General features: G+C 47.9%; 1 protein-coding gene across 7 annotated transcripts in view; it reads right to left on the bottom strand.

Annotated features, from left to right (window-relative positions):
* The window catches only part of ANO10 (anoctamin 10), a 283,614-nt gene that overhangs the window by 42,645 nt on the left and 217,836 nt on the right, over positions 1 to 23,133 (bottom strand). The window contains exons 13-14 of one of the 7 annotated variants that reach the window (XM_053221791.1): positions 14,484 to 14,602; positions 11,718 to 12,910 (exon numbers count right to left, since the gene is read on the bottom strand). The exons of 3 other annotated variants lie outside the window; for them this stretch is intronic. In XM_053221791.1, coding sequence (XP_053077766.1) covers positions 12,844 to 12,910; positions 14,484 to 14,602 — 186 coding nt within the window. In that variant the 3' untranslated portion in view covers positions 11,718 to 12,843. Of the gene's footprint in view, positions 1 to 10,821; positions 11,093 to 11,717; positions 12,911 to 12,971; positions 13,274 to 14,483; positions 14,603 to 23,133 lie in introns of those variants that run through there. 3 more of the 7 variants (XM_027040519.2, XM_027040521.2, XM_053221792.1) reach the window with 3 other exon arrangements.

Raw genomic sequence — 23,133 nt, forward strand, 5'->3', positions numbered from 1 at the left:
TTTGTCTGGGGGCAAACTGCTGCGTTGGGCACAAACCCAGGGTTAGGCAGGCCTGCAAAGCTCTCCATCTTGCTCAGGCTTCCAGCCCGCCATCGGCATGTTTCCTCCTCCCCTTGCTGTCCCTGCCCTGGACACGGGACCTCGCAAACAGCGAGTACCCGGTGCGGGTGGGATCCCGCACAGGGAAGAGCCACGGTTCTCAAACTGTGCCCGGAGGCACCCCCGAGCACTGCTGGGAACTCTTAGGGGTGCCACACGATATTCTGAATTTTGGAGAAAGCCACAAAGACGCTCAGCTTCCAGCCGGCGTCAGTTAAAAGCCCACGAAGGTTAGTCTTCCTCCTCACCTGGTGCTCAGTCTAATACCCAGTGAGAGGAGCCTTACTAAGGGGGGTGTTTCTGCCCAGGGGAGCAGAGAAAGGTCATCTGGGCACCTGGGGAGCTTGGGGCCAGGCCGGCCTGTGTGGGTGCAGCAGCCAGGTGCCGAGGGCAGCCCGAGAGGACTGGGCTGCTCGAGGTATGTGGGAGAGGGACAGCAGATGTGGCCTCTCACCGAATGGGCTGGAGTGGGGTGCTGATGGGTGGGAGGGCCCTGCTCCCCAGAAGATGTGGAGAAGTATTTTCCCAGTACTGCACACACCCTGATCTCGTTCCAAGCAAAGGGAAGTCGCATGGTGACATTTTAGCTTAGCCACGCTTTGTGACGTAGGCTTACTCAGCTCACCTATAAACTTAACTGCTAACCACCGCCCTCTCCCTCTTCGAACACGTGTTCTGCCTCCCAAACCACTGGCTTATAACCTGCTCCAGGGGACTGATTTCTTCTCTTTCGTCCTTTCGGTGCCTGTGGGGGGCGCCCTCAGTTTCACCCCCTGCGATTCCCATCTCCTGGTATCCATGCTTTGGACGTGGATGCCTTCCCTGGGGTATGAGTGGGAGCTGGAACCTGCCTCTAAGCAACAGAATGTGACAAAGGTGATGGGGTGTCACTCCCGTGATGGGCTGCATTATGTGACGAAGGCGAAGAGATTTTGCGGATGTAATGAATAAGCTGACTTCAAGTTAACCAAAAGAGAGATTCTCCTGAGTACGCTGGCCGTAATAAATCGAGAGCCCTTTCAAAAGGGGCGCGGGCTGTCCCTGAAGTCGGAGACTAGAGAAGGAGGCTGCCGTACCGCGGAGGTCTACAGAGAGGAACACGAGAAGGAAATGTGGGTGGCCTCGAGGACTGAAGAGTGGCCCCAGCACACAGCCGGCAAGAAGATGGGGACCTGACACTCACTATCACAGGAGACGCATCTGGCTCACGACTGCAGAGCCTGAAGATCCTTCTCCAGTTGAACTCTGATGACACCACCAGTTAAGCTGTGCTCACAGAAACCGCGAGTTACTAAATGTGTCGTTCTGGGCCACTAAGTGTGCGGTTGTTTGCTACGAAGCCACAGAAAACCGACACGGTGCCCAAGGCAGAAATCACTTATGCTACATTCTCAGTGCACTGAGCACATGAAGCAGTTAAGCAGAGATGATCTCCAAAATTTTACGGTTTTAAGTAAGTGAAGATTTAAAACACGCTTTAAGTCTGTGCTACAATTTTCGCCTGCCCGCTGATCGAGCCTATCCTTTCAATCTTGAGCAGATCCAAATTCCTGCGGGTTGCTTGGCTTTTCTGACACACCGATCCTGGTTTTACAGGATTTTGATGGCTCTATCCTTCGGTGAATTCTAGACTTTAATTCCAAGCAATCCTACCTGAAAAGAACCCCGGGGTCAACAGGGTGTTGTACTTGTGGACCCCTAGAACCGTTCACAGGGAGGAGGCCAAGCGGGGTGTAAGAATGGCCACTTCCACCCAGGGTGTGGCCCAGGAACGGTCGGTCACTCCGACCCAGTGACTTCTATGAGCCCTCTGTGTTGTAACTTTATGAAGATTCAAAGCTTTCCGTTTATTTATGAGAAACTGACAAATTTCTCCTTCACGCTTTTTGATCTGTAGGTTTTTTTCCAAAGACCTAGAATTTCAACCTAGAATGTATACTTTTCATTCGCTAATTACTGACAAATTCATCTGATAGTGTTCGATTATCATCAGCTGCTTTGTCAAAGGTAATTACCTACTTCTTTGGGCCTGAAGAGAAAAACACTTTTGCTCTAATTTCCTCTAGGCGTCACAATAGTGAAGGCGGAATAGTTATTTTAGCCTCTCTTGAAAGTGTGCTGTGCAAAAGGGCAAAGTCAAAGAATCACCCCCCTGCCCCGGAGCAGGGTCAGAGCATAAGGACAGGCTAACTCCAGATCCTTACTGTGACAACATGGTAAACAGCAACACATTCACCCTTACAGAAACGCGGCTCTCAGGGGAGCAGAGAGGATCCCATCTGCCATGGCAACCACTCAGTGCCATCTTCTGCAACCTCCTGGAAGGGCCTCCAGAGAGCACCTGTGGCTGAGGGGGGCCTAGGGTTCCTGCTCCCCTGGGGCCCGTCCGGCCTCCTCCGCCATGTCTGAGCCCTCGCTGCTCAGAAACACGATGGAAACATCCAAAGAGATATTTGCAAATGCTTTCACTCACCATATTCAACTCATTTTCAAAACTTTGCGGGGGGGGGGGGGGCGGGGGGGCGTATTTAGTTAAAACTGATTGTGACCGCATTTTCACAGGCAGAGCTTTGAACACTATTTGAACACTGAGCTATTGCTGAAATCTCAGAGGCAAGAAAGGACCCACCATCCCCTGTTCGTTGCGAAGTTGAAACAAGAGTCACATCGCAATGCTGGTAAGTTGTCAGCACATGGGCAGCTGTCTCTGGCACGCGCATTGTGGCCGAGGGAGCACTGGTTATTTATGACACCGAGGGTCTCACAGGATGAATCACGTGGCTCCCAGCTCACGACAGTCAAAATAGGCAGAATGCACTCTAAAGCCGGGTGTGCTGAAGTCTCTCCCCCAAGCAAACGCCTTCTTCGTCTCCCTCGTGGCTCTCAGAGGTGTGCTGTATCCTTGGAGAAGGTTAAAGCTCGCTAGCTCTACAGCACAAAGCAGATGAAGCGAACACCACATGCCACTTACCACGTTCCAAATTCTCTCCCCATCTTTGGGGCTGCAGGCATTTTAAAGGATGGTGCCACTGATCACAGGACTGTCGTCCGAACGCTACGGGAGCCGCCCGGGGGTGCCCCCCCTCACAGCGTGCACCCCGAGTCTCGGCAGGGAGAGCTGCCCTGCAGCAATCCCAGAGGCCATTGCCTGCTCCGACACCTCAGGCTTGGCAATGACGACACCGAGGCAGAGGTTATGAGACTTGCCCAAGCTTGCCTGGCTTTTCTGCGCTGGAGCACAGGCTGGATGGAATCCAGGCCTCGGACTCGTAAATTCTAGAGCACCGGGTAAGGTCCCTTGGCCCGAAGGAGAGGGCCCAAACGACCGCAGGTGTTCTGAGCCCAAAGCGCCTGTGTTCCTCCTGGCACCTCTCGGACTCCCAGGGGCAGGGCCTGTCTCAAAGGGTCCTCCAGAAGGTTAATGCTGCTGCCTCGCACCATGGCGCAGCCACGACCTTCTTTGGGAACACGCGTGCAAGTATGGGGTCACCAGTCAAGGGGCGCGGGCTCGCCGTTTCATGTGCACCACCAGCAGCTAGGTACTAAGAAAACAGGCGGGCTCCCTCCTGGCTATTCCAGGACGCGGGTAGGTAAACCACGATCACGCGCAGCACGAAGGATGACCGTGCTGCGGTGGAGACCCAGAAGTCTGAAAAGAGGAGGAGAATGTTTCCAGGGGAGACAAGTGGGCAGAGGGAAGGAGCCAGGAGAGGAGAGGGACGAGGAAGTGCAGAGGCAAAAGCACGAGCGGTGCCCTGGGAACCTGGTGCGCTTCTGTGTGGCTGCAGAGGAGGGCTGGCCGGGAGACGAGGCTGCAGAGGCAGCCACGGTGGGGGGAGGGGAGGGGTGGGCAGAGAGAGGGAGACACAGAATCCGAAGGGGGCTCCAGGCTCCGAGCGGTCAGCACAGCGTCGGGCTTGAACCCAGGGACCTGAGCTGAAGTCGGACGCCCCACCGACTGAACCACCCAGGCGCCCCAAATGTTTATTTATTTTTGAGAGACAGCCACAGAGCGTGAGCGGGGGGGGGGGAGGGGGGGGGGAGACTGGGGGGCAGGGAGACGCAGAATCCGAAGGGGGCTCCAGGCTCCGAGCGGTCCGCACAGAGCCCGACACGGGGCTCGAACTCACGGACCGTGAGTGGGATCATGACCTGAGCCAAAGTCAGACGCTTAACTGACAGAGCCGCCCAGGCGCCCCTAGAGTTCCGTTTGTATTGGGGAGAGAAAGCTGTGGTAGTGACAGGGCGAGTGGAAGGGTCAGGGGAGCTGCAGGAGAGTCCCCGAACAGAGACGCGCGAGACCCTAACAGACTCCTCAGCATATCCCTGACCAACGAGAAAGTTTCCCTAAACAAGTCCCGGTACCATTTACGATCCCACGTTAGGGACCTCAATTCCTAACCCTAGCAGTGGAAACCTAAAAACACAGCGTGTTACCTTAATGAGCGGTTCTTGGTCACACAGATTTCTCAGACGATGGAGAAGAATCTCAGTTCATCTAAAAACTGATTTATTAACATAGTTCATCTATTAGTTATATCTCAGAGGCTGAAGCTACGTTCTTATGCTCTGCAGAATGACAGTCTCTGTACTTTTTAAAGTACCAAATGAAAATAGAGACATAAGGGAAACCAGCAGGATATGCTGTGATTTTCAAAGTGGGCTTGATTTTCAACTTAGTGCTTGCTCCTCTGAGGAATTCAAAGGTATAATTTAAGAGTCTGCCAACTGAAGAATTATAATCAGCACTTGCAATGTCACCAAATATATAGCCCTTCCAGATCTGCTCCTTCCATACAGCCCTGTGTCTTACTTACTGCCCTACTTAAGACGCACACAAGGCACACGAGACGTCTGCTGGATGAATGAGCGAAACCCGCGATCTGCAGTGGGCACCCTGTCCCGAGCCCAGGACCGGGTCGCCCTCCTCATGGCTTTTTCCCTCCACATTCTGGCTGAGGAGTCTAGGTACAAGATCAGTGGAAGAACTTTGCGGACCTAGCTATTTTCTGACTAGCTGCAGCAGCTGTCCACTAATCTCTTCTTGCTTTGAGTTGCCTTCGCTATGACCTCTTCAACATCCCTGGTGAAGCTGCTCTGAACCACACATCACCACCACCGCTGCCCAAATGGCCGACACCCACGGAACAGGAGCGGAAACGCAGAGTCTGAGGAGCCACAGCCGTGGGGGGAGAAGAGGAAGTGCATGCTCTTACTTCCCCTATAGCCACGCATCTGTATCTTTCAGAATCTTCTTTCCCAGATGTAAAATCCGGTTTGTGTTACGGATCGCTAATGACGGCAGGGAACCGGAGTGAATTGTACCGGGTAATTTGAATATACAACAAAAGAACCATTACAACAACCAAAAACGTCCAAAAGCATGTGCGTATTACATTACTGAATTGTGAGTCAGATAAAAGCCAACTAACCCATCTAATTTGTATTTCACACTTGAGGTTAATGTTAACAAAATACCGGATTAAAAAAAACCAAACTTATAAAGGCTGAATGTCTCTCAAGTGTTTTAAGGGGAGTTTTTATATTACATTTAAATATCGTTCTCTTTTTTCAGCATGTTATTCCTGAAGACCCATCTTTAAAAAGGAAAGCAGGAGGAGGAAGAGAGTGATTTGAGTCCTTCATTTGTGCTCAAGGAGAAGCTGGGGTTGTTTCTGCCATGCTAATTGCTTTGATGATGCACAATGAGATGTATTACATTACATGAGATTATGTAGCTTTTTCCTCCCCATCCAACAGAAGCTGAGCGAAAGGTAAAACAAAGGGCGTGAGAACAGTACACAAGTTGTGCTTAACTGTATTTTACTACGAAGTTACTGCAAAAAGACCTTTTCTCTAAGTAATTTTACATATGTCCTATTACTGTCATTTAAAGAAATAATTTCACAAAATATTCAACTCTTCTTGCTGTGCTCATGTCTGATTCTGCAGGGCAAGGGTATTTGCATCCTGTTACCTGGATTGTAATGGAACCTTTCATGATGACAATACTGTGAGTCTTTCTCTATTCCTATTTTCTTAAAAAGAAAGAAAGAAGAAAGAAAGAGAAGAGAAGAGAAGAAAAGAGAAAGACATCCCAAGGCTGCAGCATGCTAAACTACTCTGATGCGCTCTTGGACCCATATGAAAACCCTGATGTGCCTGCTCAAGCAGGGTGCCATTTATGCAACGGCAAGAAGGTAATGTCCCCAAACCCATTCCGTCCCACTTACCTCATCTAACTGAACACTCGGAAAATTCACGCTCGCCCACTGCACACACTTTGAATACAACAGTGCTGTATTAGGAAAAGAGAGGTTTTCTGTGAACACTTCCAGGTAGAGACTATGACTCCTCGTGGTCTGAAGAGTAACTTCCCTCCGATGGCTTTCCGACGTAGGACGCCATCCTGTTAACACGGCACACAGAAGCTGACGCCTCTCTCACTGGGTTACCGTATGGAAAGTCCCATCACGTCAGCAGGACGAGGTCTTTCAGCTGGCACGTGTCCATTTTTGCGTGTGTGCACTGAGGCCAAATTATTCTTCCAACGATTATGTCTATCGCCTAAGGCAACAGGTGTTTAGATGGTCTAGTCCACGTGAACGCAGCGACCCCGCAGGGCGGCGGGTTTGGAACCCTGGACAGCGTGGCGGAGATGCTGATCTGACTTCACCGCAAAGCGAAGAGAGGCGACGCCCGCTCTGGGGCCACGCGTAATACCACCTTCAGCCCGGGGACATTCCTGTCAGGGAGACTCGCCCTCCCATTTTAACTGTTCTCCCTCAAAAGCAGATCACACTGATTCTGACGATGGTCTCACAGCTGTGAGAGTCTAAATGCAAATGGAAACTCGATGAAGGCGGATTGAGTGCGATTTAATCCTCTGGAAGCCCGGGAGGATATCAGAGAAGGGGAGCTTAATTTTGAAAAGACATTGTATTTTTCTTTGGTTCTCTGTTCCCTCGTCAGATCGGTGGAAATGAACTCGAAGTGCCTTGCAGAGCCGGCTGGCGACAGTGCTTCCGCAGGGCCCCGTTTGTGCTTTCTCTGGAGGGATGCCACCGTCACAGTGCTCAGAACAGTGGAAAATTTGTATTTTCGCTGCAAACAAGCAGATGGTTTCAAGTCTAATGGAGGACCATTTGAAGATGCCTGAGTCTGTATTTTGCAGCTCAGGAACAACTGTGTCTGGCGTATTGTTTCCCAGAAAAATCAACTTCAAGGGGATCAGCCACGTGCTAACCAACCATTTCTTCCTGAGACTGCCACCGTGTTAAGACATAATTAACTCACGAGAACCTAAGTTTTTTCTTTTCTCTCTACAGTTAACCTGATTGATTGGCGCACCCTGTGTCTGTCGGCAGGACAGGCCCGAGTTCCAGAGAGGAAAGATGTACGTACGTATTTTAACAAACAATTCTACGAGACAGGGGTGTCTGGACTGTCACAAGCATTCCTGAAATTGGGGATGAAAGACAGCCAGGTCCTATAGCCAAATGTGAATGGAAATCGAACCCGCTCGGCCCCCCCACAACGACGACAGCTCATTACCACTCAGCCACCCCCTGGCCGAGTGCACGCGGTCTGAACGGGGATCTGAGGGAGCCTGGGGGGGGGGGGGGTGGTGGGTGACACACAGCTTCCCACTGGGGGCAGATCGGAAATGCTGATGCAGTTGTTTTAAGAGAATATGTTAAAGGAGGCAAGCAGAGGTGACTGTCGAGATGCCTGGTGGTCTCCACCGTCCCGGGCAGGACACCGGCGATGGCTGAGAACACAGCCGACGCCCAGGCGCTGGACTGGCTCTTGGGAGCATCACCCTACTTCCTGTGGTTACTGTCCCCATTCCACAGGGCGCTCCAGCATCACTGAATCAGCGGCTTATCTCAAAACTAGTGCTGTCTAGACCTCAGGGCCTCTGTCACAGAGCACTCTTTTTGACCAAGTGAAAGAGACCACACAAATGGCAAACAATTGTCTTTATTCCCTGCCTTGTTGAAACAACAAAAATTATGTGCACTATGATCTCAAGCAAAAGCTCTACTATGGCAGGGCCATGAACAAAGCTGCACTCAGGATCTGGCAGGAGGCAGCTTCTGTTAGAGCTCTCGACTGTTCAGCCTTTTAGTTCCTGTTTCTCCCACCCTACTTTGTACTTTCCTCAGCCCAAGCCTGGAGAGAGGCTTCTGGAGAGGAGGGACAGAGAGTGTTCTCCTCCCTAGGACGCATGCACTTCTTGGTTCCAGGTGAGACAGCCCCTCGTTTGCCATCTGGTATGGCAACGTTCAGAGGCGAGTTAATTATGACCATCGAAGGGGCGGGCCGTTTTCTTCAGGGGACAGCGAGTTAAGTTGGCGTCGGGCTGCATCTCTGACAGCGGGATCTGAATGAGGTCCATCCCGACCTCTGCTCTTACAAGGAAAGCAGCCCGCATATCTCCCAGGCCCCACAGGGGTCAGCCGCACTGGAGGGGCTCCCCCACCAACGCCTGGCCAGCACGGGCCACTCGGAGAGGAGATGAGCCCCTCAACCCCAAGCCCCCCACTAAGAGAGGGCAGTCTTCACAAGGGCTGTCACCCTTATCCTTGACACACAGCTTCCCAAGCAGGAATGCTGGCCAAGAGCACAGGCCACGAGTCTGTGGCCATCCCGGGGGAGGGGTTGAGACCAGGGGTGCATGAATGAGCATCTGCAACGATCCACAGGAGAGAAAGCAGGATAGTTTGCTAAAAGGAAATGAAGCGGAGAGAGAGGGGGAGAGAGAGAGAGAGAGAGAGAGAGAGCGAGCGTGCACGCAAATAGTAACCCAAACATGAAGAATGAAGGTTAAAAGGAGGGCGGCGTATGGATAACATAAAATTCAAAGAATGGCCACTCTGGGCACGTAGGCCTTTTCCTTTCTTGAAAATCAGGAAAAAAGAAGAAGAGACAGAGATGAGGAGTGGGGGGGGGGGGGGGCGGAAGAAAAGAAGACGGTGACTGACCTACGCACACAGATTCTACAGAACCCTACCCTGCAGCCCTGTCCTACCATGTTGATCTCGAAACTCTAAGCTCTCCTTTATTTCAAGCCCACTACGCGTGAATGTCGCCACTGAAGGAGCAAGTACCCAGCAGAGCCTGCTGTAATTTCTGAAAGCAGCCCACTGCCCGGGGAGGTGACCCCAGTTTTCATTTCCAGAAATCCACTTGAAGTCCAGATGAGTTCTGGTTGACTCGCATTTCAAAATGACCTGTTTTGGGTTAAAATACAGCTGGAGAGTAACCGTTTTTTTTTTTTAAATTTTTTTTTTAACGTTTATTTATTTTTGAGACAGAGAGAGAGAGACAGAGCATGAACGGGGGAGGGGCAGAGAGAGAGAGGGAGACACAGAATCGGAAGCAGGCTGCAGGCTCTGAGCCGTCAGCCCAGAGCCCGACACGGGGCTCGAACTCACGGACCACGAGATCACGACCTGAGCCGAAGTCGGATGCTTAACCGACTGAGCCACCCAGGCGCCCCGGAGAGTAACCGTTTTGAAGGAACCACAGAGCTTGGGCAGGGTGGGGTGGTGGGGGTGGTGGGGGGTGGGGTGGGATCTGAGACAGCTCACGGCCAGAAAGTAGGTAAATGTCCAAAGCAGGCAGTTCCTTCTCTTTTGCAAGGCCTCCAAGGGTGGCGTATGAAACCCATCCATTTCCAAGGGTGGAGTATTAAAAAGGAGTCTTTTGTCTCCCGGTGGTCAAGTTCTACATTGCACTCAGCAGAGAATTCTGTTATCCATACCCATCTGCTCTATGGTGGAAAACGGTGGACAAGCAATAGACTCAGACTCGGTTGCCGGCCCGGACCCGACTGCTTGCTTACCCCGTGTGGTTATTCCTGTCATTACGCCCATTTCACAGAGGAAGAAACTGAGGCCCATAGATGTTTGGTAACGTGCCCAGGGTTACTCAGCAGTGAAGCTGGGCTTCCCGAGACATGTATACCTGACTCCAAAAGCCATTTAACACCCAGGGCATGAAACCACCCATTCTGCTCCTGGCATATTTGATACCCTTCAGGGAACCAAAATGCTTCATTTAGGGCCAATGTTTTGGCACGCACATAGACATGACAATTCCTTAGCGAGTTTCTGGGTGGTAACTGTTTAATCACACGTCATTTTCACAGAAACGATTTGTGCACAGCTATCCTGAATAAAGTTTAAATAGCCCAGACCGATGTCTCTGGAAATGGTTTTCTACAACTTACATTAAAAAAAAAAAAAAAAAGAAAGAGCGAACTCATTAGTCCAAGAAGTCAAAAAAAGCAACCTGGTTTTATTCTGCTTCTAACCAAAACAATATTTATCACATGGGAGAGGAGAGGCGTTGGTGCTGTGTTTCCCAGACACTTGGCAGTTCCTTTTCTCTCGTGCCTGTGAGTAAAACCAGACTCGAAAATTAAAAATATGCCTCTCATTTTTTTTCAAGACAATTCAAACAAAAGAGCCTGCAAATCTACCCACACGAACACTGCTTTAAGCAACTTGAATGAAGAATTGGAGAGAATCTTGAGATCCATTTACTTTCCAAATAACAAATAGATTTTTTTTCCTCCAGCTTGGTTTGGGGGAGGGGGGGGCGGGGAGGTCAAGAATTTAAAGTTACAGCCCTGGTAACATAGTTACCTGGCAGACAGTAACTGCTTTGTATACTCTATACTCAAAAATTTATGAGAAAAAAATTCATTTCCTTCCAACCACATGTTTAGGAGAGGAAAACACAACCCTAAACAGATTTTTGGAAGGAAAAAGGAACGAGGAGGTGATGTACTTTAGAACTGAATTTCATCACCCAATGACACTTCACCAGGTCTGCTATTCTGTTCTTTGTTCCCCCACCACTGTCTTCACCTATTCACATCATTTTCTCTCATTTGTAAATGGCGTCACCGAAGACATCTGCTTAAATGCATGAGATATTCAAAATCCACCACTGAATCTTGGTTCACGGTTTTCCTGGGGAACTACGAGAGCAGAATAGTCCAGACTCATTCTCTGATTCCAGGGGGGGAGGTGAGAACATACAGTCAATGCAATGTATCAAAAGACAAGTTATTTCAAATATCCATGTCACGGACCTAACAATCAATATATTAAGTTATTTACATTGCCAATTAAAACCCTTTCAGGGTAATTTCTAATTTCAGAGGCATTTTAAAGCGAAGTTAAACTCATTTTAGAACCCACTATGTGCCAACCCACTGTGTCTTCACAAGTGAACTGTATTCTATTTAATGTCAAATCCTGTTTGTCCTGAAGCATCAGAGTAGTATAGGAAGGAAGCAAGAACACTGAACCCAGCACCTTTAATTTGACCATTTAAACTTTCAGAGTCTCTGTCTTCTCACCTATGTAATCCTGGAGTGACACCTGCCAGGCCGTTCCTCGGAGGCTATGTGAGAATTACTTAAGATAACGGATTTGCGGGGCGCCTGGGTGGCTCAGTCGGTTGGGCGTCTGACTTTGGCTCAGGTCATGATCTCCCACTTTGTGAGTTTGAGCCCCACATCGCGTCTGTGCTGACAGCTCAGAGGCTGGAGCCTGCTTCGGATTCTGTGTCTCCTTCTCTCTCTGCTCCTCTCCCACTCGTGCTCTCTCTCTCTCAAAAATAAATAAACATTAAAGAAATTCTTTAAAAAAAAAGATAATGGATTTGCGGGTGCTCTGGTGGCAGCAGCATTCAACACGAATGTGAACAGTTAGCACTGTTCTATCCCAGGCCACATGCAGGTAGGACTCTGGGTCCCTGAGCAAAGGCTCCACCCCCAGGAATGACCAACTCTACAGTCCATACTATAAAGAGCTAGGAAGAGGTACAACGGTCTCCAGGATGGCTCAACAAGAACGATGGTATCGAGGTCCAAAGAACTATCTTGAATGTTAAGTTGGAGGTACTAAGGTGGTAAAGAATTGAGGGGAAACTTGGGCAAACAGCCAAATCTATACTGGTTGCTATTTATGCAGAAAGAGGAAGCCGAGAGAACACAGGACTTCAGAGCCAGAGAGCGGGTATGCAGCATGGGCTTTGTGGTTTTGTGATGGGCTGATTGCAGACAGATCACTTACCAGTTTTTTTCTTTTAACTTATTACACACGAGTGGAGAGGCCAGTATCATGTATCCCCATATCTACCTACCGCTTAGCCTCAACAATTAGCACCTCATAGTCAAACTGGGTTCATCTGTCCCCAGCCTCCTCTCCTGGATTATGGTACATTAGTTATCTATTACTGTGTTAACAAATTACTCCGAAATTGAGTGGCTTAAAACAACATGCAGTCATTCTCCTTCCTTCTGTAGGTCAGGAATTTGGAAGCAGCCGGGTGGTTGTGGCTCAGGGCCTCTCATGATTGAGCAGTCAGGAAGCAGGCGCTGCAGTCATCTGAGCGACCGACTGAGGCTAAGAGCTGGGGATGACAGATCATGGTGCACAGGCCATATCTGGCCCACTGCCTGTGTTTATAAATAAACTTCTGTTGGGATACAGTCTATTCCTTTCATTCACGTATGACCCGTGGCTGCCTTTGCACTACAACAGCAGAACTGAGTAGTTTTGATAGAGACTGTATGGCCTATACATCTTAAATATTTACTACCTGATTCTTTACAGAAAATGTTTGCCCACCCTTGGACTAGAGAATCTGTTTCCAAGATGGTTCACTCACTTGGTTGTTCCTAGTCATCTGAGGCTCTCCACTGGCTGCTTGGGTATTGGTTCACAACCTTGGGGGTTCTTCAGGTGAAATCTGAAACTGGCCCCCATACATAAAGGGCAAGGAGAGCCTGAAAAAAGAGGCAGACCTGGAGTGGTCTCCAGGTAGGCAGCAGGGCAATTACATGCGAGGTTTGTCTTGGGTGACCACAAGACGAGTAGATCTCCATACGTGCCCACCAGAATCTTAAAATTTATAGAGAGATCTTAGGGGGATTCGGTCATATATACAGTCCACATGGTCTCAACAACTATTCTCTCAAGGCTTTGTCTCCAAAATGGCTCCTGGGGTTGGAGTAGTGGTTAGAACGGACATTCCAAGGACAGGGGAGGAGCCTCTGACTGCCCAGGGTCCAGGTCTTGGGTCAACCAGCCACCACATCCTCTTGACCTCCTCCAACATTGAGTGTCTTCACAACATGGCAGCTAGTTTCCTAAGAGCAAATGATCCAAGAGGAAGAAGAAGACAGAAGCTATATATAGACATACATATATATAGCTTCTGTCTTCTTCTAGGTCATTACAAATTACATATATATATATATATATACACACATATACACACACACACACACATATATATGCTATATATATGTGTGTATGTGTGTATGTGTATATATATATATATATAAGCTATATATATAAGCTATATATATGTGTGTGTATGTATATATATATATATGCTATTTATGTATGTGTGTGTGTGTGTGTATATATATATATATATATATATATATATATATATATATTAAGCTAGGTCATTAAAAATTTATAACTATATATAAATAAATTTGTAATGACCTAGCTTCAGAAGAGACTTAACACTATTCTGTAGTATCCTATTGGGATGGGACTTCAAATGGGTGTACATAGTAGAGAGGCAGGGAACATTGGGGCCCATCTTGCAAGCTAACAACCACAGTTAATGACCCTTTCCTTAATCTGTAAAATCAGGGTTTGGGACAGGATTGAGAATTTTTCCTCTAACATTGGACAATTACATGATATAGGGAATTTCTGATAATTCATATTTTTGTGTTTTGGTCACAGAATGCACTTAATACTTGCTGAATTTTAATATCTGTATTTTAACTATGACTCATGTATGAATTCAGTGTAATTTACTATTTATGTTCTTAGAGCCATTATTAATGTAGAATGATTATTTTCCTTTAATTAGGTAGTATTTCAAAAAGTTCCTAAACCAAACATTTCTTGTTCTCTGTATTCTATTCTCAGGACACAGGGGCAAATCTGTGTTGTTCTTAAGGATTTACTTTAATGTCTAAATTTTCTAGTCTATCAATCACTGAATTTTCAGCCCAATCTCTTAGGTTTACATTCACTGCATGATATAAGATTCAATCATATCCCTGAGGTTCTGTGGCAATAGAAATCAATGGAAAATAATACCATTTATTATATTAAATATTTTCTACTTTAGCAATTTACTAGTAATTAAAAACAAAAGTTAAAAAGTCTATGGTTTCCTGACATAGTAAATACTCAATAATGGTTTCCTGAATCCCAAATATAACATGCAGAAGATAATTTCAAAGTCAAAAGACTAGAATTTAGTAACAGAAAAAGGCACAAAGGGCTGGGGCTTTGACCCTAGTGATGTTCATTTAATTACGGACTCACCTACTCAGCAAATACAAAATCTGTGTCTGGTGTAATCCTGTCCCTAAGAAGCTTCTCGTCTGGTGGTCACGGACAAATATCTTTGATCTTAGTGAGCCGACAATATAGTCTTTAATATCCTAGAATATTTGGTTAAAAAATAAGTAAACAGACGCATTCATAACAGCCCGGGCATTTTCCTAGAAAAGGAAGGCCTGCTTTCACACATGCTGGGCCTCAAGGCAACATCATTATTATTCTAGTACAGAATCTGAGGTTGGAACTCTTAGAACTTTTACTATCTTGCCAGAATATACATTTTTCTCTTTTAAAACATATAGTTTTTATGGGCGAAAGAGGTGAAAGGGATTGAGAGCACACTTGTCATGATGGGCACTGAGTAACACAGAGAATTGTCGAATCACTGCACTGTGCACCTGAAACTAACACTGTATACGATTATACCAGAAATAAAAAATATACACATGGTTGTAAGCATTCTGAAATCTCTAAAGTAATGTGCTGTAAGGTGAACTTTTTTCTTTACAAATGCAGACACATTTTGATGACAAACGTGAGCCAGGGTCAAAGCACAGGGTGTCACCTGGGCAGCACGGTGAACTCGAGGCCGTTCCACGTGGAACAGAACTGTCCTCTCAGGCGTCCTCTGCCCACAGTGCTTCCAGTTTATCTACATGTTGGCTAGGAAAATGCTACATTTTATTCTGTTTCCTGGCCTGTTCGGTAATTCCCCAAGTAAAAATAGATCTGGTTCTCATTTGGCTAGATTTCTTACATCTGGGGAAAAAACTAAGAGCTACAATTTAAAATTTTGCTTAGAAAACCAGGGGAATGAGATGAGTAACAAATTCCAACCCTGTTTACTAGAGAAGACAAAAATGATCAGAGGCTTTCTGGAGCTTTAGTGAAGCATCGTATTTCAACGTCTATACGGCTCTGTGTACCTTACAGCTTCTCCAGGGAGAACAGAAAATGCAGGGGAAAAATGTCTACACATCAGTGGTAAGAAGAGGGTTGCTCTAGAGTCTAGATACTTCTCGCAAAGTAAAAACGACTTTAGAATTCTGTCTGGCTGGATTTGGGTTTATTTTACCATCTTTTGGGAGCCACCTTGTCGCTGATATCAAGCACGGTCTTTGGGGGGAAGAAGCACAGAACTTGGGCTTCCTTAGGGCTCGGTATGGGGACCTGAGGAAGTGCTCGGACCCGATTCCTCGGAGTGCACTCTCTACCTACTGATCCCCGAAAGGCATGTGACCCAGCTGTTTCATTTTCGCCAGAGGACCTATCTTAAGGCTCCTCTTTTCTTGTCCAAGGACGTCACTTGTCATTTACTTAATATATTAGCTTCTCAACTACGTGGGAGTCAACAAACACAGTTTCAGGGGGCCGAGATGTGCTCAGAGTCTACTGGGCGTCAGGCCCTGTGCCGGAGGAGGGAACGCAGGGGTGAAGAGCCGCCTGGCCGGGTGCGGTGGGGGGGAAGGCAAAGAGGTGGGCACCGGGACCCCCCTGTGCCACGCGCAGCGGGGTGCTCCCCCGTGAAGCTGAGGGCGGAGGGAGGTGCGCGGTGGCCGGCTGCCAGGAAGCAGGGCGCTTGGGGACTGTCAACAGTGCACCTGCTAGTCCCTCCACTACGGCTGCTGCCCAGCTGCGTGCGGGCCGTGAAAACGGGGAGTCGCGACGCGTCACCTAAACCGGTTTCACAGCACCAGTTTCCCAGAATTCCTTCCCAGCTGGCCCGGCGACACAGGGCCCCCGAGCTCGAGGGGGTCCCTGCCCTGCTTCGCCACCCTCGTCTCTCCCGACCCCCTCCCCCCTCCCCTCCCCAACACACACACACACACGCTGTGTGTCACCGGAGCCTCGCTCTGAACATGCGCGGTGGACACCACCTCCCAGGGCCTTGCTGTGTTGGGGAGATGACAACACAGGAGGAGGGGAGAGGTCAGCTCGGAGGGGCCACCCCAGGTCTCGAGGCCCCACAGCCCACGAGGCCGGCACCCGGCGTGGGGCCCTGGGAGATGGGCCGTCTGCCCTTGAGGACTGAGGCCGCGTCCGGCACCGACGGCCAGTGCCTTTCTCGGAAGCCGGTTCTTTCTCCGGGCTCCTTTCCTCCTGACCCGCACGCTGGGACACCAGCCCGTGACTACACATTCAACAGTCCGGCGAAACTCTCCCTTAGAAGCCAGGTTTACCTACCCCCAACTCGAGAGCACAGAGGCAGGGCAAGGGAAGTTCAGAGATGACTGCTAAGTGCCGGAAAGGGTTTAAATATACTTCCCTCTAGGAAACAGAGACGGCACTTGAGGCCGCTGGCCCAGCCCGGCAAGGGTCCCACACCTGATTCGAGGTCCTCGAGGGCCATACTTAGCATCGTGGGCTCCTCTTAGAAGTCTTTATCTTGTTCTGACTGATTTCGGAGGCTGTCATCTTTCTGAAAAGCTGCGTCTGGACCCAGCGCCCTGGCTTCTGTGGCTGGTTGGCCCTGGGACGCCTGGCTGCCCGGAGGCCGGTTGAAGTGGGAGCTGTTCTGAGGACGCGGGGTCCTCGTGCTCTAGGACGCTGAGTGGCTCCTTCCTATTTTTAACTAAATCTCAAAATTACCGAGAATGAGCACGTCAATTTGAAAAGAAACAAAAGGGCGTCGCAAGGATGATATCTACTCTCTGGAATTCTTGCAAAGGTCTTACCGACTGGAGCCTGACTCTCTGAGAATTCTGTCTGCAGAGCAAGCCATTTTAGGTTCTCCAGTTGCCTCTCACCTTCGCGTACATCTGACCCGCCTGTGTGCTCAGAAATGCCACAGGTTCCTATGTGACCCCCACGAAGGACCTGCCCTCGGCACCTCTCCTTTCCCGTCCCCTCCCACCACGGCAAGAGGAACAGCCACCGTGCACAGAGCACTTCTGCAAACGGCTTCAGGGCTCCCGCAGTAGAACAGCGCTGGGCAAAATGGCACATTTCTGCGCCTTCGCACAGAGCACGCAATCCAGCTCTTCGTTTCATAAAACAAAACACTGAGGTGCAAAGAGGCCATCTGCCTCATTTATGGTGGCAGACCCTGGCCCAGACCTTGCTAGCTCTTGGCACTCCCCGGAACATGCTTGGGATCTATCTTTGCTGGGGATTCAGGATTAGGGCAGGGGGGGCGGGCACTAAAGCAGTAGGAGGGGTTTTTTACATGCAGGCGCCTGGGCCCCACCTTAGATCTAGGGAATCTGACTCTTTAGGTGTGGGGCCCAGGCACATGTGTCTTTATCTAAACTTCTCCATTCAAGATGCACTGCCCAATTTAAGAACAGACTGAAATTTCTCAGTCACGTTTTGTCCGCAGAATGAGAACCTGAATTGAAAAGTAGTGATTCAAATGTAAATTAAACATAAAATACTAATTATTCAAAAGTAATAATTTCTGTTGACAATTTTACAGTCGATTTCTGGTCACTTAACAGTGAAAGAGCCCAGGGATGGGCTAGGTAGGCATTAATGAGATTTATTCCAAAATATGTCTTCAATAACTCCAGTTTGACCTGGGGCCCACTGACTGACCAGAGGACACAGCAGAAGCCCTCTCTGCCCTTGATGTACGGGCAGAGCCCCGTGAGTTAGGCTCTACTTGTTCACAAAGCAGATCGTTAAATGTCAGTTGAAAGAAAGAGAAGACAAATTCTACATCCTAGAAATGTCAATAGTTCAGCGAGTAAACTGAAGACGTGCCAGTTCATCTGAGTTTCTGAAAAGCATTAAATGGGCGACCTTTCCTATCTAGGACCTCCCGGGCTTCTCGGGACCTCTGCACAGTGAGGCTCAACAGGCAACGTAACACAAATGTCTGTCTCAACTGACAGAAGCGTGGACCTGTGTGGCCCGTGCTGCAGTGGTGACCACACCACGAAGCCCGGGCCGGCACGAGGGGGGACAGGAGAGGGGCAGCTGCCACAGGCTCCACCGTCCAGCCTCCGTCCCAGGTCAGATTTTCAGATCGTGATTTCAACACAGTATAGTGGAGAGAGGAACGCTTCTACTTGGTCTGTGGTTCCAGGCCGTAAGGAACCCCGAGCACAGCACTCACCACCCCTGTCCACTCGATGGACCGGAGACATCTGAGCCACACACACGTGAATTTAAGATCATCTCTAGTGCGAGCTGGCTAGGAATGTCCTGTATTAAGGCATTTGAGAGATATGCGGAGTCAAAACCTGTAGGACATTTCTGTCCCTCCAGAACCTTAATAGCAAAATCAGCACCAGAATCACGTTTTCTTAGAAGGTGATATGAATCACAGAATCACATCTATGGCTTAAGAAAAAAGCCCAAAGGGACTTAAAATCTTTTAGGCTGTTTTCTTCTTTTAAAATAACATGCGACAGGGAGGGGCGCCTGACTGCTTCAGTCAGTACAGCATGGAACTCTTGATCTCAGGGTCATGAGAGCAAGCCAGACATTGGGCACAGAGCTCCCTTTAAACAAACAAACAGGGGCGCCTGGGTGGCTCAGTCGGTTGAGCGTCCGACTTCAGCTCAGGTCACGATCTCACGGTTCGTGAGTTCGAGCCCCGCGTTGGGCTCTGGGCTGATGGCTCAGAGCCTGGAGCCTGCTTCCGATTCTGTGTCTCCCTCTCTCTCTGCCCCTCCCCCATTCATGCTCTGTCTCTCTCTGTCTCAAAAAATAAACATTAAAAACAAACAAACAAACAAACAAACAAGTTAAGTAAAATACGAGACAGAATTTTGGTTAGTGCTTCATCTTTCAATGACGACGAGTGCAAATAAATTTTGCCTTTGAATTAGGGCTTTGTTTCGCTGTCAGGTAGGGTGTGATGGGAAGCCGGGGGAAGCCAGGAGCTGACATGATCTGACAGATCACTGTCCACAGCAAACACTCACACCTCTGAGCCCCCCCCAGAGCGAGTACAGCAGCCCTGCAGTGGGACTTCTAGGTAAATGCATTTAGTAATACGAGACATGTTAATACCCAACATCATTACAGAGCCTTTGCTTTTCCGACAAATGCATGGCAATGTGCCATCCTGATCAAGAGGAAAGCCTCACTCGCATGAAGCAGGATCTCACCTTGACAAGGAATTCAGGGGTGTACAGGTGGCCAGGGGGTTGTTTGCCCCAACGTATGGAACCTCGCTAGAAATGCAGTTGCTGCAGAAACCTGATTTACCAAAGCTCTTCCTAAGACAGTGCTATACAATTAAAATACGTTTTTGCTTACATACCCCTGAAAATGTTTGGGTGCTATGTGCCCTCCCATACTATTTTATGTTGACATCTAAAATCTTCACCATGGGGGCCCTTGGGTTGGTTAGTGTCCGACTCTTGGTTTCAGCTCAGGTCATGATCTCGTGGTTCATGAGTTCAACGCCCCCACTGGGCTCTGCACTACCAGTGTGGATCGTGCTTGGGATCTTCTCTCCCTCTTTCTCTCTCTGCCTTCCCCCCTCTACCATGCATGCTCTCTCTCTCTCTCTCTCTCAAAATAAATGAATAAACTTTAAAATAAAATATTTAAAAACCTTCACCATAAATTAGGTAGTTATGAAAATGTATCTTCTAGCTTACTGTAGATATTGCATATTACCATAGTGTAAATACTAAAAATAAACTATTGGCTCACTCTTTTGAAGATGTCCAGGAAATACCACAGGGATGTGATATCCCCCATCACCTATTTAAGAAGCAGATGGATACCCTCTTCATTAATAGTAACAATTTTATGTTTTTTCTTTTTTCTCCTCTTTGAAATCATATTTTCTTGCCTTTTCTCCCAAAGGATTTTATACTAATAATTTTTTTTCAGCCTGAAAGTGTCAATCATGGTCATACTTTAATAATATGCTAATAAATGCAAATTTAAAAGTTTAAACAAGTTCCCGTGACTATAAATCTCACTTTAAGTGTTTAAAATTTTCTTCCGGACCACTGGTCATCACAAGTATTCCTGGTGCATAAGTGGTAAAAATCGCATAAATAGAATGCACATATTCATAAGCAATTATTGGACATAAGTTCCTGGACACATTTTGGAAATGCACCTTTTAAGGAGATGGATTTGGCTTTGGCAGGCGGGAGAGTGGGTGCCTTTACAGAATGCAGTTTAGCCCCCGACACCTCCATTTGGTAAGGTTCTCTCTCGGGGGGGGGGGGCTTTCACGGTGGGGACAAGGCACAGGGAGGACAACTGTTTGAAGAGAGGCGGTGTGGCCCAGGACAGCCCAGGAGGAACCACAGGGCACCTGGGCCTCCTACAAGCACATTTGAGGAAAGAGGTGAGTGTAAGATTGGGGATCTGAACAATGAGGCCATTATAACTGTCTGTGCCCACATGCTTGTCACAAGTCTAAGGAACCTGGCTGGGGGGGGGGGGGGGGACTGTGCTCTGCCCCCACCAGGCTGTTGACTTTTCTGCCCCTCACCCCTAGAGTTTCAGCCTCTCCTTTATTTTTTTTTAATTTTTATTAAACAAAAAAATTTTTTTTACTCTTTATTTTTGAGAGAGAGACAGACAGAGTGCAAGTAGGGGAGGGCAGAGAGAGAGGGAGACACAGAATCCAAAGCAGGTTCCAGGCTCTGAGCTGTTGGCACAGGGCCTGAAGCGGGGCTTGAACTCACAAACCCCGAGATCATGACCTGAGCCGAAGTCGGACGTTCAACCGACTGAGCCACCCAGGTGCCCCTCAGCCTCTCCTTTAAATGGGAGCTGAGCAAGTCCTCTGAAGTAGAGTGGGGTGCCAAATTCAGGGGCCTGCCCTCAGCCTTGGTCTTACCCTGGCGTCATTTCAGGTCCACTGAGGACTTTACAGACAAATCCCACTGCGCCTCAACGTCACCTCTGGGTTTCCACACTTGACGCATGCCTTCAAACTTCAGGTGCAAAACATATGTTATGTGAAAATAAATTTTACTCCAAAAATTTCACCCGGCATTTACATTTTTTTTTCCAAGAAGAAAACCAACAACACATAGGAATGTCTGTAAAAAGAACAAGGAAGGAAGAGGAAGAATGCGTGAAGGATGCTCTCAGGTGAGTCTGAAAATGGCATTAGGGAACTTAAGTAATTGTGCAAACCACCAACATGAGGGAGGGTTCATTCCTTATTTACTTACATTAGTGTTTCAAGTGCAGAAAAGCATACAGGTAACAAATGGCAAATAATCCCCCTCCCGAAGAATTCCTGTTGACCTTAAAAAAGTAATACACGTGCATGGCCAGAAAATTCAAACCGTATGTAAAAGAGAACTCTTGATCCTTCCTCAAAGGTAACTACTGTTCAGCGTTTCCCAGGCACCCTTCTCCCCAAAAACATATCTGCACTTGTCCATTTTTCTTCCCTTCCTTCTCTTCTTCAAAAGTGAACTCAAATTTGTTCTCGACCCTGCTTTCTCCACTTAATAAAACAGCAAAGACGCACTCATACACGCACACGTGTGCACAGCCTCCAGCACAAAGAGATCTTTTTAAAAAGCAGGCTCACAGAACTTTTTCATATGGAACCACTATCAGACAACCATTATTTTCATCTGTCTCCTACTGAGTTTAGCTGTCTCAGGGTTCTTGCTTGGTCCACTTTGCGGTTAGAACTGTTACCCTAGCGAGAGTCATTCTGCTTGGAGGGTAATCTAAATTTTGATTCAACTGCATTCTAGAAAGGTTAAGCCAATTCACACTTCTGTCAAGTACATAAAAGTGTCCCTTTCCCCATACCAGACGAGAACAGATCATCACCCAACATTTGGCAACAGAACGTGTAAAATGCGGTATTTCACTGCTGTGTGACCTTATGTTTCTTTAACTGTGAGTGAGGCTGAATACCTCTTCTTATGTTAACTTTGATTACTGGACTGTCCTTTTAAATGGGTTTATCAAAATTCTTTAAAAAAATTTTTTTAACGTTTATTCATCTTTGAGAGACAGAGTGAGACAGAGCACGAGCGGGGAAGGGGCAGAGAGAGAGGGAGACACAGAATCCGAAGCAGGATCTGAGCCATCAGCACAGAGCCCGACGGCGGGGCTCGAACTCACGAACCGCGAGATCAGCGACTGAGCCACCCAGGCGCCCCTCAAAATTCTTTTTAAATTAAAGATATTAACCGTTTTTCATGCAAGTATCTTCCCAGTTTGTCCAATTTATCTGTTGAGTTTTGTCTCTTTCTCTTTTGTCACAGAGAAGTTTTAAATTGTCATACTTTTTGTATCTGTTAACCATCTAAATTTTGCAGGGTGGTGGTGGTAAGAGGTGTGTAGGGAATGAGGTGAAACAAACTGTAATAACTTCCCCCAAACAATTGTTTGTCATCAGACCACGTAACAACAGTTCTTTTTCCCCACTGCCGCAGAATGTTCACCTTACCATACGCTGAAGTCCCAGTTTTATTTGGGTCCATTTACAGACTCTGCATTCCGCCGATCTGTTTCTTCCCTAATTCAAAATGGACTCAATTGCTATAACTATTGTATTATTCAGAATACATTTGAATATCTGGCAGGGCTAGAGGCCTCATTCTTCTTCTTGTACTCGGAAATCTCCTTGCTATTCTCAAATGTGTGTTTCTATATACTTCAATTGGCATCAAATTTTCACAAGATTGAATCTTTTGGTCCCAGCAGACTTTTAAAAATACTCTTGATATAGATTATC

Source organism: Acinonyx jubatus, chromosome C2 (genome assembly GCF_027475565.1).
Source record: "Acinonyx jubatus isolate Ajub_Pintada_27869175 chromosome C2, VMU_Ajub_asm_v1.0, whole genome shotgun sequence".
In the NCBI taxonomy this organism is placed as follows: Eukaryota; Metazoa; Chordata; class Mammalia; order Carnivora; family Felidae; genus Acinonyx; species Acinonyx jubatus.